Here is a 14,903-nt window from a genome sequence, read left to right as displayed (position 1 = left end):
AAGCTTTTTTGCCCCCTGCCCCCCTCCCCTCCGTCGGCGTTCGGCAAAAAGCGACTTTTCGAGAGGGGGAGAGAGATAGCGCGCGCCCTCGAGTGTTTTTCTCGCTCTCGCGCGTATCGATGCATATGCGCGTCATAAAAGCCGGAGAGCTTGCCAAGGACGCGAGGCTAACGACACGCCGCGCTCTACGCGACTCGCGCCGCTCGGCGTAGCGCTTAGATTTCCGAAAAATGCGCGCTCGGCGCGAGCAATTAAAGTGAGCCGTCAGGCTGCCGTTGGCGTCGGAACGCCAAGCTGTAGCCGAGAAAAGGAAGGGGCAGGCCGACCCGGGGGCTTAATTGCGAGGCGTCACGTTGAGCCGCGTTGATCGGCCGGCGCCGACACGAGTCAAGACGCTCGCTCTCGCGGCTCGGCCGTGCGTCGGGGATTACGGGCGCACAGCCGCCGCTCGGGCATCATCCGCATTACCGGTGTCATGCGCGTCTCAGCCGCGATTAACGCGCGGGCATTAGCGCCGCTCGGCCGCTTTGTCCGAGCGAGCGCGCGTCCGCGCGGCGACGCGTCGTCGTCGTCGACCGCTGGTCGCTCGCGCTACCGTCGAACCGGACCGAACGTCGCCTTGGCGATTATCGCGGACCCCTTCGAAATTCGCTCGTCGCTTCTTTTCCCGGGCTCTCTCGTAGTTGGGCCGCCCTCTCGCGACGAATTAGCGCGAGCGCGGTCATTGCCGGCCGCGCCTCGTGGTTCGAATCGAAGCGAAGGGAGCCGGTCTCGTCCCCGACGATTCGCAAAAGTCCGAAAGCTCTAGCGCGAGTGTGAATCTTCGCGACGAGGTGCTAACGCGCCGATCGGTCGCGAGATGAAAGCGAGCCTTTCGCCTCGCGAGCGAGGGGGGAACCGAGCTTCCCTCATTAATAACGGGTGCAAACACGCGGCGGCTCGCGAGTTATCCGTCAAGTGTTACACGGCGCGTCGACGTTATTAGCGATGCCGCGAGGAAAATCCATCCGTCTGTCTCTCTCTCTCTCTCGCGCGCGCGCGCGTGCGCCCGGCAACTGGTTCTCCCCCCGGCCAGATTATATCCTTGTATTTTACACCGGTAATGAAGTTCTACGACGCTGCCGCGGCTAAGTTTAACGCGGCGTTAAATTAGCTACGCTTCTTTCTCGCCTGCTCCGCGCTGCCCGTTCCTTTTTTCGTTCCTCGCTCGCTCGTTTATGAGCTCCGCTCCGGCGATTAATAAGCCGAGCCGAGGTATGCGCTCTCGCCGGGGAGCAAGGGGCGAGGAAAAACGAGGGTGGAATAGCCCGCTATCGGCATGGCGACGCGCGATCGCGGCGATATGGGCGCCTCGCGCCTGCCGCGTCACGGCGCAAAACGAGCGAGACGCGCCGGCCAGGCAGCTACGGCTCCCCGACGCGCGGAATCGATTCGTCGCTCGCGATCGACATCCTCGACGAGCGCTCCGCCGGCGGCCTTTGTCCGCCGATATTTCGCTCCCGTGCCGTAACAGCGTCGTGTGCCGCGGTAATTGTTCGCGGAACTTTATTGAACGCGCGCGGAGGATAAATTCAATTACTTATCTCTGCGCGGCCGCCTCGACGCCGCGAGCACGTCGCCTTCTCTAAAAACGAGTTTACTCGCGGCAAGAAGGAGCTGCCGGCCGCTGCGCCGCCTGGGCAGATAAGAATTTTATTATCATCCTCGAGCTGTGTTATTCCCAAATAGAAGTAACAAAAAAAGGAGCCACAGGCATGAGACGATCCGCGCGGATAAATTCTTCGGCCGAGAGGGGGAAGGAGAATCGCGGGTGCGTTACTTCGCCGGATAGTTATCGCAATGGTTTCCGTATGCAAGATTCTAATATACGGACATTGTCAAAATAACCGCGACTACCCGACGTGGATAAATCGCGCGTCGCTCCGACAGGGACGAGGTCCGTCGGCAATAAGGAAGAGGAGCGCGCGCGCAGCGAAATGCCGATTCTCGTCTGCCAAATGACCGGGCGAAACGAGTCAGGACAATAAAAATCAGAACGGACCCGTTAGCCCAGATTCTCCCGAAAATGCCGCTAATTTGGCGCATCGGAACGCGTAGGCGCCCCGTTACATTAGCTCTTTCCTGCCTTTTTCTTTATTTCCTCGAAATATCTGCATACAGTTACACAACCGCGCGAGTGCCGTGCGGGAGAGGCAAGAATTTTCGCGCGACTTTATTACGAACGATGCACTTACGGTGAATCGCGATAAAGGCGAATTTACACTCGTCGATAATCCCGTCGGGAGTTCAATAATTTGAGCGAGCGCGGCTCCCTCGACCTTGACGCCCGTGCGCATGGTCGCCGAGGCCGCGAGCGAGCGGAGGCGCCGCGCGTCTCGCCGAGGGAGAGCTTTTGTGCCTCGCGCGTAAGAAACTCGGTCTCCTGTTTTCGCGAGCGCGCCGGCGCGGACGCCACGTCCAGAGTGGGCAAACAAAGGAAGAGAAAAAGAAAAAAGGAAAGGGGAGAAGGAGAGAAAAAGCAAAGCTCGCGCAGCCGTCGAAATTCGGGCGAGAGACGCGTGCGCGGCGCGGGGGCGAGGGAAGCCGCCCTCCCGGCGTATATCAAGCGTCTGCGCGCCTTGAGCAAACACATTACGCTATAAATAATCGCGTCGAATTGAGCGGTACATCCGATACGCCTACGGCGGCTAATCTCATAACCGCCGCGACAGATCTATGGCGCTCGCGTGCGAATGCGGCCTGCGATTTATAAGGGCAGCGCCAACCTGTTCCCTCTCGGCACAATGCCGGAGATTTGCGATGCGCACTACTCTCTCTCTCTCTGTCTCTCGGCCGCGACTCGGCCGTATATCTTCGCGGGCCAGCGGAAAAAAGGGCATTGGCAATTGCGCGCTGGCGGCCGTCCCCGAGCACACCTGTCTCAGCGGCCTTGCCGCGCGGCCAGATCGCGCGCGAGCGCGGGCCCTCGGGGCGACTACACCTGTCCTCCCGTCGGCGCGGACGGTCCGCCTACTCTCCTCCAGCGCCGAGCGCGGTAACGGTTGTCGCGGCGACGCGCGAGACTGACGTACTCCCGTGCGCGCCATCAGAAGCCGATCGGAAGCCGCGAGCTCCGAGATTTATGGCCGAGCGTCGTTGCGCGCCTCGTCCCTCGCCGCGGGTGGCTGGTTTTTCCAGCGCTCGCCTATATATAGGAGCTTCTTGCACTTTGACACTCGTGAGAATATCGCGGCGCGCCATTGTTCCCTTGGTGGACGTGCGGCCGTCGACAACTCGAGACTCGGTGCTGTCCGATTTGCATTGTTCGCCGCGCGCATTGTCGACCCGTTTGCCCCTCGCGTACGGCGGGAATGCCTCGCCAATTAATCGATGCTTTCATGCGCGACTTGAGATTTTTGCCCGAGGGCCGGGCGCCGGCAAAGGATAAATTAATGAAAGATTCGTGTCGCGCAAGTAGCTTCGGGGACTCTTCCCTCCGAGTGCTTCAATCGGCAGGCCGACTGGAGAAAAATACCAACGCCGTCGGCTCGAATTTATGTCATCAATTAAAACGGATGTTTTTGCTGCCCCCTCTCTCGCCGCAGTTGCACTCTCTGATGCACGCCGAGAGTATTTTTTGCACGCCAGAAAAAAAAAAAAAGAAAACGAAAGAAAAAATCAATGATCGAGATCGCAGTGTCCATTGTCGCTCCGAGATGATTCAGCAGGTTGGCGTAGCGGCGAGGGAATTTCGGCCGATCGACTCTTGAAATGAAAAGCAGATCGCAAAGCGCCGAGAGTGAAATATTGAGCTAACTGTGACTCGTACGCGCGCGTCTCCCGCCTTGCCTTTGATAACCGACCGAGCCCACGAAACGGTATTTCTCGTATCGCGAGTGGCCAAGCGAAAGGGCTTCGCGAAATTCATAAGCCGCGCCGCCATAAGGAAAATCCGCTCTTTCATTTTTTCCATTGGATTTATCTCGATTGCCGTAATAAAGTCCATCGCGTAATTAACAAAGACGCGCACGGCCGCTGCGTAAATACGTAACAGATAGCGGGACCGCTAGTTGGCCAAAAAAAAGAAAGAAAAAAAAAAAAAAGTCTCCACTCTTATCCATCCACGGGGATAAAGAAAGCTCGCGCGCACTCTCGTGGAAGAGAGAGAGAGAGAGAGAGAGAAAGGTTCGGCGCGCATACGCGCACGCGCCAGGAACGCAACGGTAAAAGAGGCGGCGGAGAAAGAAAAATACAGCCGGCCGAGTGATAAAGCTCGCGGCTTGGAACGCCGTCGCGTTCGGCTTGACACCCCATTGTGCTCGGCGACAAAAAAAGAAATATCAAATTGAAACAGACTCCGCTGCCCCGTTGGTTGCGTAAAGTCGAATTGCGCGGCGCGAGTTCGCGTGTTTCGTCGGTATCGGAAATAACAGTGTAAATGCCAGCTGCGAATAATGACTTTCGGTTTTAATCGTCGGTTACTCCCGTGCGCCTCGACACTCTGAATACTCGGTGCGGTAATTGCAATGGACGCCGGTAGCGCTCAGCTGATTGGCCACTTGACGAGGTACTTCCAGAGAAACCGACGATTGAAATGTGTTTTTCGAGGTCCGCCGGCATTTCCCTCCCGTAAGCGTGATCCACCCGGTTACATTTATTCCAATTATCGAGCGACATGGTAGCCGAGTGCTCCATTTACCAGCGTTAAAACGTTCGATCTTAGATGTACGCGCGCGAAGGCGAGAAGAAAAGCCGTCGCGTGCGTCGATCAGCGCCGTCGCGGACGACGCGTCTCGCACGCGCGCGAGTAAGAATTTCAACGCTCGACGAGCGATCGGTAATTAGGTGGCTGCGCGTGCGGCAAAGAAAGAAACGACGAAAACAAAAGAGGAAAGTCGAGTGCCTCGCGTTCGCGTGCACCGTCCGCGTATCATTTGACGCTCGCGCGTACACCCCATTGCCTTTTCACGGCTGCACTCTGGTCCGCGCGCCGAATTAAAGGCGAGGCGACTTTACCTACGACTACCGCGGCAGAGGCCGTAATTAGGGCCCTGTTGACGTCGCTCTCGCAAAAAACGGAGACGCGCGCGATTCTCGAGGAGGGCCCGCTCGAACGCGCGTCCCCCCTCCCCGGCAATAATAAAGACAGCGCCCGCAGTCGCCACGCTCGTTAGAGGAATGCGCCCCGCGTCGGAATTGAAAAGCGGCCGGGATAAGATATGCGCGCGCGGATCTCCAGGCGTAAGTGCGCTCGTGCGTCTTATCGGTCGCTCGCGGCGCGAGCGCCGAACGAAGGGCGCGCAGGCGCGGTCGAACGATCTCACCGCGACAGCCTCGCAAATCATATCGACGATCCTCGCGCGCGAGCGAAGATAACGAGGAGGCCGCGCCACCGCGACGGACCGATCGCGTCGCTCTTGTCCGCGCGCATTGTCGCGCCGAGGGCAGCCTGCGCGCGATTACCTCGTTACCCGCGCATTGACGAACGAGGAGCCGGGTACTCGCGTCGCTGCGTGCCTCCGTGACTCGGCAGCTCGCAGGATGCAAATGGATCCCGCGCGGGTGGCGCGACGATCGACACGTCGGCGAGAGCCTCGGCGAAACGCGCGGATGCCTCCAAATCTCGGCCGCTCTCGGTTTCCGCCGCGAAGCCCTCGCGGGCCGGAGCCGGTCTCCTCTTACGGCGCTGAGGAATGCGGCCCCTGGGCCTCGCGCGAGACCGACGAGGAGCTGCGCCTCGGTGACTTTTCACTTTGTGCGGATTTGTCTCGACGGGGGCCGCTCGTGCTTTGCCGCGGGGTGGCGACGCGTCGCGCCTGGCTGCCTCGATTCGCGTCGGCAAACGTGGCCGTCGCGGACCGATCGTCCGACGCAGGCGACGCGTTGTGGAATCGAATAGCAGACGCGTTCCGCCGAGGAAGAGAAGATCGGTGGCCACGGGGTGACACAAGTCGCGAAACCTCGAGTGACGCCGAGGGCTTCTGTCGTCGTAAACACCACGCTGCCACTTTGAGTTCGCACCGTGGACGCGAGAGATTATTTAGCAGCAAACGCGTGCGTGCGCGCGCGCGCGCCTCCTCTGCCTCCTTTTTCAGTCGGCTTGATTAAGTTTTACTTCGTTACGTCTGAGCATGAATCATCGTGGAACCAGTTGCCGCTTATATAAATTGATTGAACATTAATATCCGGTGGTATAACGACTCTGGCGCTCGTTTGATTTTACAGCCACGGCAAAAAATAAAACACCCGCGCGTCCACTCAATTTAAGGTATTAATGTCTTATTATTATTTATTAAGATTGGATTCTAAGGGTAACAATTAATTTAGCTTAGTAACGATAAAAAGAGAAGATGGACGAAAGGAAAGGACAATTCAATTCATCCGGAGAACCGCAAAGTCAGTCAAGCCGAAATTCAGCAAGATCTTATCGAAATCCCCTTCTTTTCTGTGTTCTTCTTGCCGAACTGAGAAGAAAAAAAAGCCAGGAATTTGACTAACACAATGGTACACGCCGCGGCTATGCTCGGCTCGCGTTCTCGCACGCTCGATCCAGACCGGAGGATCGTTGACCCCGCGCGCGCTTTGTAGGGCGATGAGTACACGACGCATGCCAATTAGCTCGCAATAAGAGGCTAATGACGCGAGGAGGCGACGCGAGCGCGGGCCTGATTTATCCTTACGGTACAGGCGAAACTGCAAGGGCGCGAGTGCGCGATGCGCGCGTGCGGTCAAGGTCGCCGCAGTCGCACGTGCGCGCGCCGGCCGGGCGGCCGAGCGCATTATTTCATCTCGTCAACGCGGATCGTAGCGCGCCGCGAGCGCTAATCGGATCGCCTAGGACGGTGCTCTCGCGCGAATACACGGGCCAGCGTTTGCCCACCTCTCCGACACCCTCTCCGCGAATCCTTGCTTATTCCTCGTCGTTTCGTTCCGCGCTTTCGTCCGCACTTCCATCGATCAGTTAGTCCTCGGCGCAACCGGTTGCTATGTTTTCACATCCGACCGCAGCTTGTTACGCAAACGACGGCTTTTAAAGTCAACTCTCGACCTTGCCGCGCGAGAGCAACGACCGACAATTACTGCTGAATGCAATGAATTCCTGGAGAGTCGTTGGATCGCTACGACTGGCGGATCGGCACTGTCAACTAGATCGCACTTAACCCTCTCGTTAGCCCCATGCCTGTGGCGAAGACTATACATCTGTTTTCTTACTCTTCTGCTCGGCTGCTGCTGCGTATCTACCCATCTTTTTCTCCCTTTCTCTCTTTTCCCGCTGCTGCCTTGGAGAACAAGGTACGAGACGTAAAGCCCAACGCTCGTCATCTTGTAGCTTGTCGACGGTGTGTCATCGAACGTCCGCGAGCTGCTGCTGCTGCTGCGCGGTGTATCGATCGAGGGGGTGCGCATCCCATACGACACGAAGCCACTGGCGACGGGGTTGCTCTCGTACCTGACAAAACGAAAAGAGACGAGCGCCCGCGGAGCAACATTTCGAACGGGAAGCCACCGACAAGTCTCGTCTTTTTACGGGTATCGAATGGAAAGACCGGGCGTCCGAAGAGCAACTGCTGCGTGCTTATGTCGGGCTTAGCAAGCAAGACAACGTCGTGTATACAACATTTATTAAAATTGCTCGTTTCAAATGTTCCAAAAAGTGCGCGTATGTATACTCAATCACATCGAAATTTGGATTAACAAATATCACGATAATCACGATCACGGTAGCATCTGCGTATTAAGTTGTCGTTAAAAGCATCATATAATATGAAAATGCTGCATTGAGAACCTAAACACATATAGTAGATTAGTCTTGTGACTGAAAAGTGTCCGAAACGAATTTTACCTACCATTGTTAGTCGTTGATGTCCAATAGGAAAGAATCCATAAGCTGTGCAATAGAATGGATTTTGCGACTTTATTATAAGCATGTACACATATATTCCAAAATTATAATCTTTATCCGTCCAGCTGCTGTTATAAATCGCGTCTCCTACAGCTCTTATCTGGCTCATGCGGAAAAGTGAACAATATCAGCGATCATTTGGATATGCGACACGAATGAACAATGTCGTTTTAAAAATAGCAATTACCTGCTGCGTAAGTGCTTCGGAAAAAATACAATAGAACCCGATTTCCAAAATTGTGTTAATCAACAGAAAAATATGAATTCCTGCAGTCGCATAGTCTTTAGTATTGATTGTCTAAGTAACACGAATATCAGTTTGTTTTAATGAAACTTTAAAGTAATATAAGTGACGATACCTCGCTCAGATCGAAAATGTTAACACAAATATTTATTGCGGATAGAATCACCGTAATTAGCACTAAGGGGCTATAAATGTCCTCGATTTGGTCGCAAATACTGGAAATTAAGTTATCGTCTTTCACCATGCAAATTGTAACTGGCATATTGCTTCATTTATTAACTCACTTTAAAAGTTGCTTGTGTCGTTTAATGAGACCTATGAAATTCCTTTTTAATGAGGCACTCGGCTTTTCCTTTTTCATCAATAAACCAATATCATCGCTTAATATCTAGAATTTTTCAGTGATAATCATCGGCAAGTATTTTTGAATAATTTGCGAATACGTCAAACTAACGACTCGACATTTATCAAAACTCACTTCGAACTGCAAAGAAGCATGCGTTGTTAACTGCGCAAATAGTATATCACCACAGGCCCAGAATGTAACGCAGCCAAGCAGTAAGTATTCCTCTTCCAGAATGATGAAAAAATAAGTCATCGGACTTTGTATTTCGAATGGATATGTTATGAAGAAAATCCTCTCGTAGTCGCAGGTGTTGTTTGCTTCGTTCCGATGCACGAACAGTAAAACTAAATTTCTAAAATCTATTCCTTTAGCTGCATCGGCATACGAATAATGAACGAAGAAAGCAATGCTATAAAACTGACCGTAATGAAGAGAAGCTGAAAGAAGGAACCCCGACAAATATCATCATGAAGAACAAGTGGCAAAAGGTCTTAGTATTATTGGCTTTTTTCAAAATGATCTGACGAATTCGATGCTGGGGCACGTATTCTCGCCAAAAGGCTGCTAATTCTTGCAACAGCGAATTGATCTTTCTTATAGCCATCACTAGCCGAATACCCTAAACTTGCGAACACGGTTGCTCGTGTGAAATACGCTTAAAATTCTTTAAAAGCAAGAGAATCGTTTTTTAATAGTACCTTGGAAAAGCATAATATATTGCTGAAAAAGTCACTGCAAATTCTAGATACCAAAAATAACTCACGATGTTCCATTGCATCGACGATCAGAAAAACTTGACAAACACAGCCGTATACTTCTAAGGCTATCACTATGAGAGCTGGTATTTTCTGCAGAAGTTTCGTCTCTTTGAAAATTTTACTTTCTCGTAAATTGATGTTGAACCCCATGCAATACAATAATTTCAAGTTCAAAGAAAAATATTGTTCAATGTCGACATTATGAGACTGTCCATTACCTAACTTACAGAAAACATTTTGTGACTTTAAGAAAGGTTCAAATGATTATTATAAATATCAAGAGTATACCGAGTATTCAAAGGAAACCAATTATAAAATTACGTATAATAAAATAACCTTTGGTGTCCATAGTGCTACAATATTTGGATTAACGCAGCCAAAGAGTTACTATTATGTCGACTGGTCAAACTGGAAGCCCACGTTGCGTCGTTAGTACGCGTACTCTCGTCTTTCCAAACCGCTCATTAATTGTTAAATATCAGAGACCACTTATCCATACTCTTCTTCAGTTTTTCTTTTTCTATGAGCACGTTGGGGGGCACCCTTCTAAGCATTGGACACATATACTTATTGTTGCCTCATGCATTTTTCAAAACGAAAAGGGTGAGCATTGTGCACGCATTTTATGCAAGAAGTCTGGACGTATACATTACTACCGGCATAGAGAAGCTTCATTAAATTATGATCAACCTTGCTCTATGTACGCTGCTGTCTTTTCTATCACGAAGACTGAACGTAGTAAAGCCGATGGAGGGGATCAGTGCGCTCTTGTATCTCTACCTTCGACCATCTGCTCCGAGTTTCGTACATCGTTTTTCAATTTTCATCTTTTTATTGTGTTCTTATTGTAAAAATGTATTTCGATCAAGGGTTATGTTAATCTTTCATTCGCAACGAAACCATATGTCTTTGATTTTTTCTAAGCTCTCGTGGAAATTACTGATACCCTCTTTCTCATATATCCCGAAGGCTTTTTTCACCAAAACTGAATTATACAGTGCTTTTAAAAAAGAAAATATGAATAATATCTAACATTTCTATTTTAATCGTGGATGCTATTGTAGATACTTATCAGTTAAAAATTCAATGTTTAAAAATTTTTGTATCTCTATCATTCATGGCTAATGAAATTCCTATAAAACAATGTAAATACCAGTTAAATTACATTTGATACGGGCAATTATTTTTATTACTGATTGTATTTTCTTTTTTTTTTTACAGGAATGCACAAAGTACACGAGTATAGAAAAAATCGTGACCTAGCAAAATTGAAATTCAAAGTTTGATAGTGTCAAAGAAGCTTGATTTTTCTTACTCATATTGAGTGGATAGCTACGTACGATAAAAAGTTCTTTGCACTTCATTAGTAAGTTTCTTTTATATAAATATAAGATTCTTCAAAATCCATATTAGTAATATTCATAGTAAAATGTTTGTAATACTATCTAAATATCAATTAGTCAAGTTGTTACTCTTAGCATCACATAGTATGAAAATGCTGTCATGAGAACCTAAGTGCACAGCAAAATTACATATAAAAATTTCGAATGAAAATTACCAGTTTGCTATGCTTACCATTGTCAGTCGTACATGCCCTATTGGAAAGAATCCAAAAGCTGCCAGAAGCTGTGCATTGAAACGGCTTTTGAGATTTTAAAATAAGCATGCTGAAGTATATTTCGAATTTATAATTTTTATCTGCCCAATTCATGTTGCACATTATGTCACCTATGGTACTTATCTATTTGACAATTATTAAAAATAGAAAGTAATGAAAAATTGGTATCTCGAAATTCGATAAATTTCCTCTTATAAAAAAGTGACGGATGTGTTGAAATGACATTTTATTCGTGATCTGATTAGCTGAGATATCGTCACGTGAAATACTGTTATTGCGACAAATAAGCGTATGGATGTTGGACAAACATCTGCCAATTGTTGTAATACTGCGTACAGTTCCGTGATAGTAGTTGCCGTTCTATAGTCCTAAACTTGAAATTATTGCATAATTTTGAAAGTCAAGCGTGAATGTTAGAATTATGTTAACGATACCTCTAATACTAAGAGCGCATTAAAAAAGAACTAGTACAGAACTTGCGTTGCCGAGTGATATTCGTGCGATTTCATTGCTTCATCTATCATAAGGATCACATGACTAACTTCCACAAACAATTCCAGAGCAGTTCGTATGGAAGCCTGTATCCTTTGCAAAGAATTTGCCTCTCCAACAACTTGATGCCTACGTATGCTGATGTTAAGCCAATATACATTAGCATTTTCGACTGAAGGTAGTTTTTAATAATTTTCTTCATTTTGAGTGACGCTGTTGTTTGTATTTAAGGAAACGCACACTAGAATCGAAATAATTGTCTTATTCAATTATAACGCAGTAGATTCTAAAGGGGAAACAGACAAGTTTTGCAAGTACAAGTGCTACGGACGAACCGTGGGTGGGCATAGCGTTATAAGAGAGCCGGATCAGTACAGCGAACGAACTTCTCAACTACAAGGCGAACATTTATGGTAAGCTGTATTACTTACACCATATTAAATTTTTAAGAGCGTCATTTCATTATTCGATTCGCGCATCCACTATATTTCTTTTGCTGCACTGTCCTTCCAATGGATTATTTACTAGCCTTTCTTGTATTTGAATATTATTATACACTGTTGCCTCGTGTATTTTGCTAAGCAAAGTGGTACGTGTTATGTATTATTATTTGAGTAGTCGTACAATGTTTTTGCGGTATTCTAGTTTCATATGCAAGCTACGTGGCAATTTTTACTGCCAGCGAGGGTGCTTAGTTAAATTTTTATCTGGTTCGATGTGATGCAGTACATTTCTTACTAAGAGGGAAATACATATTATTACATTTTGGCGTAGCTATTTTGAAAGATAACTCTGAAGTTGTAATATCGCATAACACGTCATTCCAGAGTAGTTATCCTTGGAAAAAATTGAAGTTAAAACTTAGCACGTTTCGATACACGTGCGAGAAAATAATGGTCAGCCTCGTGCAGACGTTTGCGCTCGAGCGAAGCGAGGGTGAAGAGACTACACGAGGCTGAAATTACTTTCTCGCGCACGTGTCTAACTTCGTTTTTCGATACCACGAGTGTGGAACGAGATTTTAATCAGTTCGCACGGAGTATCGCGCAAAGTTTGAATCTTTTGAGGGACAACGCCAATTTTCAGTTACAAGTGTTACTGATGCTTAAACTCGACACATTAAGAAAATCGAAATGTCAAGTAACACATGGATAAAGTATATCTATTTCAGAAATAGGTGATTTTGCGAAAGCAAGAAAGTTTACGCATAAAAACAAATAAAATGAGAAGTCTTTTTAAAATCTGTCTAAAATCAGTATGAGCCGTATTTTTCCATCGTCATAAGATTCACGCATTAGTATTAATAGCATAATACATATAAGTAAAAAGAATCTACATCTACATCTGTAGAAAGTTATTATATTATGGAAACCAATGTGCATTTGTAACATAGATAAATAGATCCGCTGGTCAAGTTGTTGCCCGTAGCATCATGTAGTATGAAAATGCTGTCTTGAGAACCTAAGTGTACAGTAAAATTACGAATATAAATTTCGAACTGAAAATCGCCACGCAGTTATGCTTACCACTGTCAGTCGTACATGTCCTATTGGAAAGAATCCAAAAGCCGTGCATTGAAATGGTTTTTGTGACTTAATAATAAGCATGTTTACGTACATTCCGAATTTGTAATTTTTATTTGTCCAATTGCTGTTGTACATCGCATCACCTATGGCACTTACCTGATTGACATTGAAAATTGCAAAAGAAAAATCAAAGGTTAACGTGTGAATTTTGAGAATTGAATCCAGTAATCGATGATATTTACTTGCGCAGTCAATGTTTCAGCGAAAACGCAGTAAAACACCATTTGCAAAAATGTATTAGTCAGAATAACTAAATGAAAGCATGCATTCACGTATTGCTTAGTATTAACTGTCTGTTAAGTATAAATATTGTGTTAATACTACACGATCTTTGTCAGGTATTTTTGATAGAGGGAACGGGCGAGAAAAGCGGAGTAGCGGCGATATGTTTCGCATAAAATATTTTTGTATTATAGGTTTATTGACATTTTCCGAGAGAAATATGAATCTACGTTGAAATCGGTTATGCGTCTTTTGGTTCGGAAGTTGTCATTAATATTGCTCAGCTATCCCGATTTGCCTACTCGTTCCCTTATCTGAATATAAATTGCTTTAATTACGAATGATTCATACAAGATCCTTTGAATATAAGTGAAATATCATATGCATATATTTATATATACCTCGCCGAGTTCGAACATATTAACACACATATTGATGCTGGAAACCACCACGGCTACTAATACTATAGGACTATAAATATCATCAATGAGATCGCAAATCCTAAGATCATATAATTGTTTTTTATTTATCACTTGAAAGGCACGTTCACAGAATGATTTATATTCGAATGCATACCTGAGGAGTCTTGAATGTCTTGTGATAAAACCAATCAAATTTCTTTTTAACATTGCATCGGAGCATTCATCATTCATCAGAGCACTGATATCGTGCTGTAGTATCTAAAATTTTTTAAATCGTAATTTCAAAGCATTATCAGACTTGTACTTATAAATTATCTGAAAATCTTTAGAAATCATTGGAAAATCGAAATACTCTTCGACTCACTTCAAACTGTAACGAAGCGTGCGATGTTAACTGAGCAAAAACGGTATCTCCGCAAATCCAAAATAAAACACAGCCAAAAAGTAAGTACTGTTCTTCCAGTACGACGTAAAAATAAGTTTTAGGATCGTTTATTTCAAATGGATACTTTATCCAGAAAACTCTCTGGCTATAATCGATTGTGTAATTGACATTGTCTCGATGAATATACAATAAAAAGAGTTTCCTATAAAAGCCATCACTTTGTAATGCTCGTAGATGCATTTTTTTTTTTTTTTGTTACCTTTCCAACTCACCGTAATGCCGGCCACTCAACACTCAAAATTCCAAGACAACACGCAGCTATGAAAATTCTACAAATCCACACGATTCGGCTAGCTTTTTGCAGAATGTTATCGCGTATTTGAGTTCGTGGTACGTGCATTCGCCAAATGTCTGTTAATTCGCATATGACTGTGTTCAATTGCTTGACGGCAGTTGTCGTCCGATAGCCCTAAACTCAAACTTATTATCGAATTTCCAACGCCAAACGTAATTATAGCTGTCAGGAGTCCAATTATGATACCTTCGACAAGCACAGCACATTAGAAAAAAAGTGACACGCAACCTGCGTCGCCAAGTAATAGTCGTGACTTTTCATCGTTTCCGTGATAAGGATCACTTGACTGAATGCTGCGCACGACCCCATAGCGATACATAGAAAAGCCGGTAGCCTTTTTAAAAATATTGTCCGACCCACAACTTGATGCCGCCCGCTTAAGTCGATATTAAAGCCAATGTACTTTAGCATTTTCAAGTAAAGATAGTTTTCGATATTTTCATTTTGGCCTAAATTATTGTCTATATTTAAAGAAACGTATATTAGTATAATTCAATTACGACACACTAGATTTTAAAAATGCTACGGACTGACCCTGGGAGACCATAGCACTGGGAGACTTGGATCAGTACTGCCAACGAGGGCCAATACGC

General features: G+C 46.8%; 1 protein-coding gene across 1 annotated transcript; it reads right to left on the bottom strand.

The window, feature by feature from the left end:
* Window positions 1-7,700: 7,700 nt before the first annotated feature.
* LOC131664675 (uncharacterized) lies at window positions 7,701-14,903 on the bottom strand. Its single transcript, XM_058935978.1, has 17 exons — window positions 14,845-14,903; window positions 14,497-14,771; window positions 14,228-14,424; window positions 13,935-14,157; window positions 13,725-13,828; window positions 13,550-13,649; window positions 13,109-13,219; window positions 12,867-13,022; window positions 12,763-12,801; window positions 9,171-9,473; window positions 8,895-9,091; window positions 8,605-8,824; window positions 8,411-8,514; window positions 8,242-8,341; window positions 8,070-8,180; window positions 7,827-7,982; window positions 7,701-7,765 (listed from the first exon to the last, which is right to left on the bottom strand). Exons 1-17 carry the CDS (start codon window positions 14,855-14,857, stop codon window positions 7,715-7,717), a joined length of 2,460 nt encoding a protein of 819 aa, XP_058791961.1. The 5' UTR covers window positions 14,858-14,903; the 3' UTR covers window positions 7,701-7,714.

Source organism: Phymastichus coffea, unplaced genomic scaffold, assembly GCF_024137745.1.
Source record: "Phymastichus coffea isolate CEN01 unplaced genomic scaffold, Cenicafe_Pcof_1.1 PCOF00044, whole genome shotgun sequence".
NCBI classification, from domain to species: Eukaryota; Metazoa; Arthropoda; class Insecta; order Hymenoptera; family Eulophidae; genus Phymastichus; species Phymastichus coffea.
This window is presented reverse-complemented; position numbering and strand designations above follow the sequence as displayed.

What these genes read in the sequence shown, in the direction of transcription:
- LOC131664675 (XM_058935978.1), bottom strand. An exon ending in GTTGAGTGGCCGGCATTACG is followed by an intron (nt 14,158 to 14,227) that starts GTGAGTTGGAAA and finishes TGGCTTTTATAG; the next exon opens with GAAACTCTTTTTATTGTATA. An exon ending in ACATTTTCGATCTGAGCGAG is followed by an intron (nt 8,181 to 8,241) that starts GTATCGTCACTT and finishes CGTGTTACTTAG; the next exon opens with ACAATCAATACTAAAGACTA.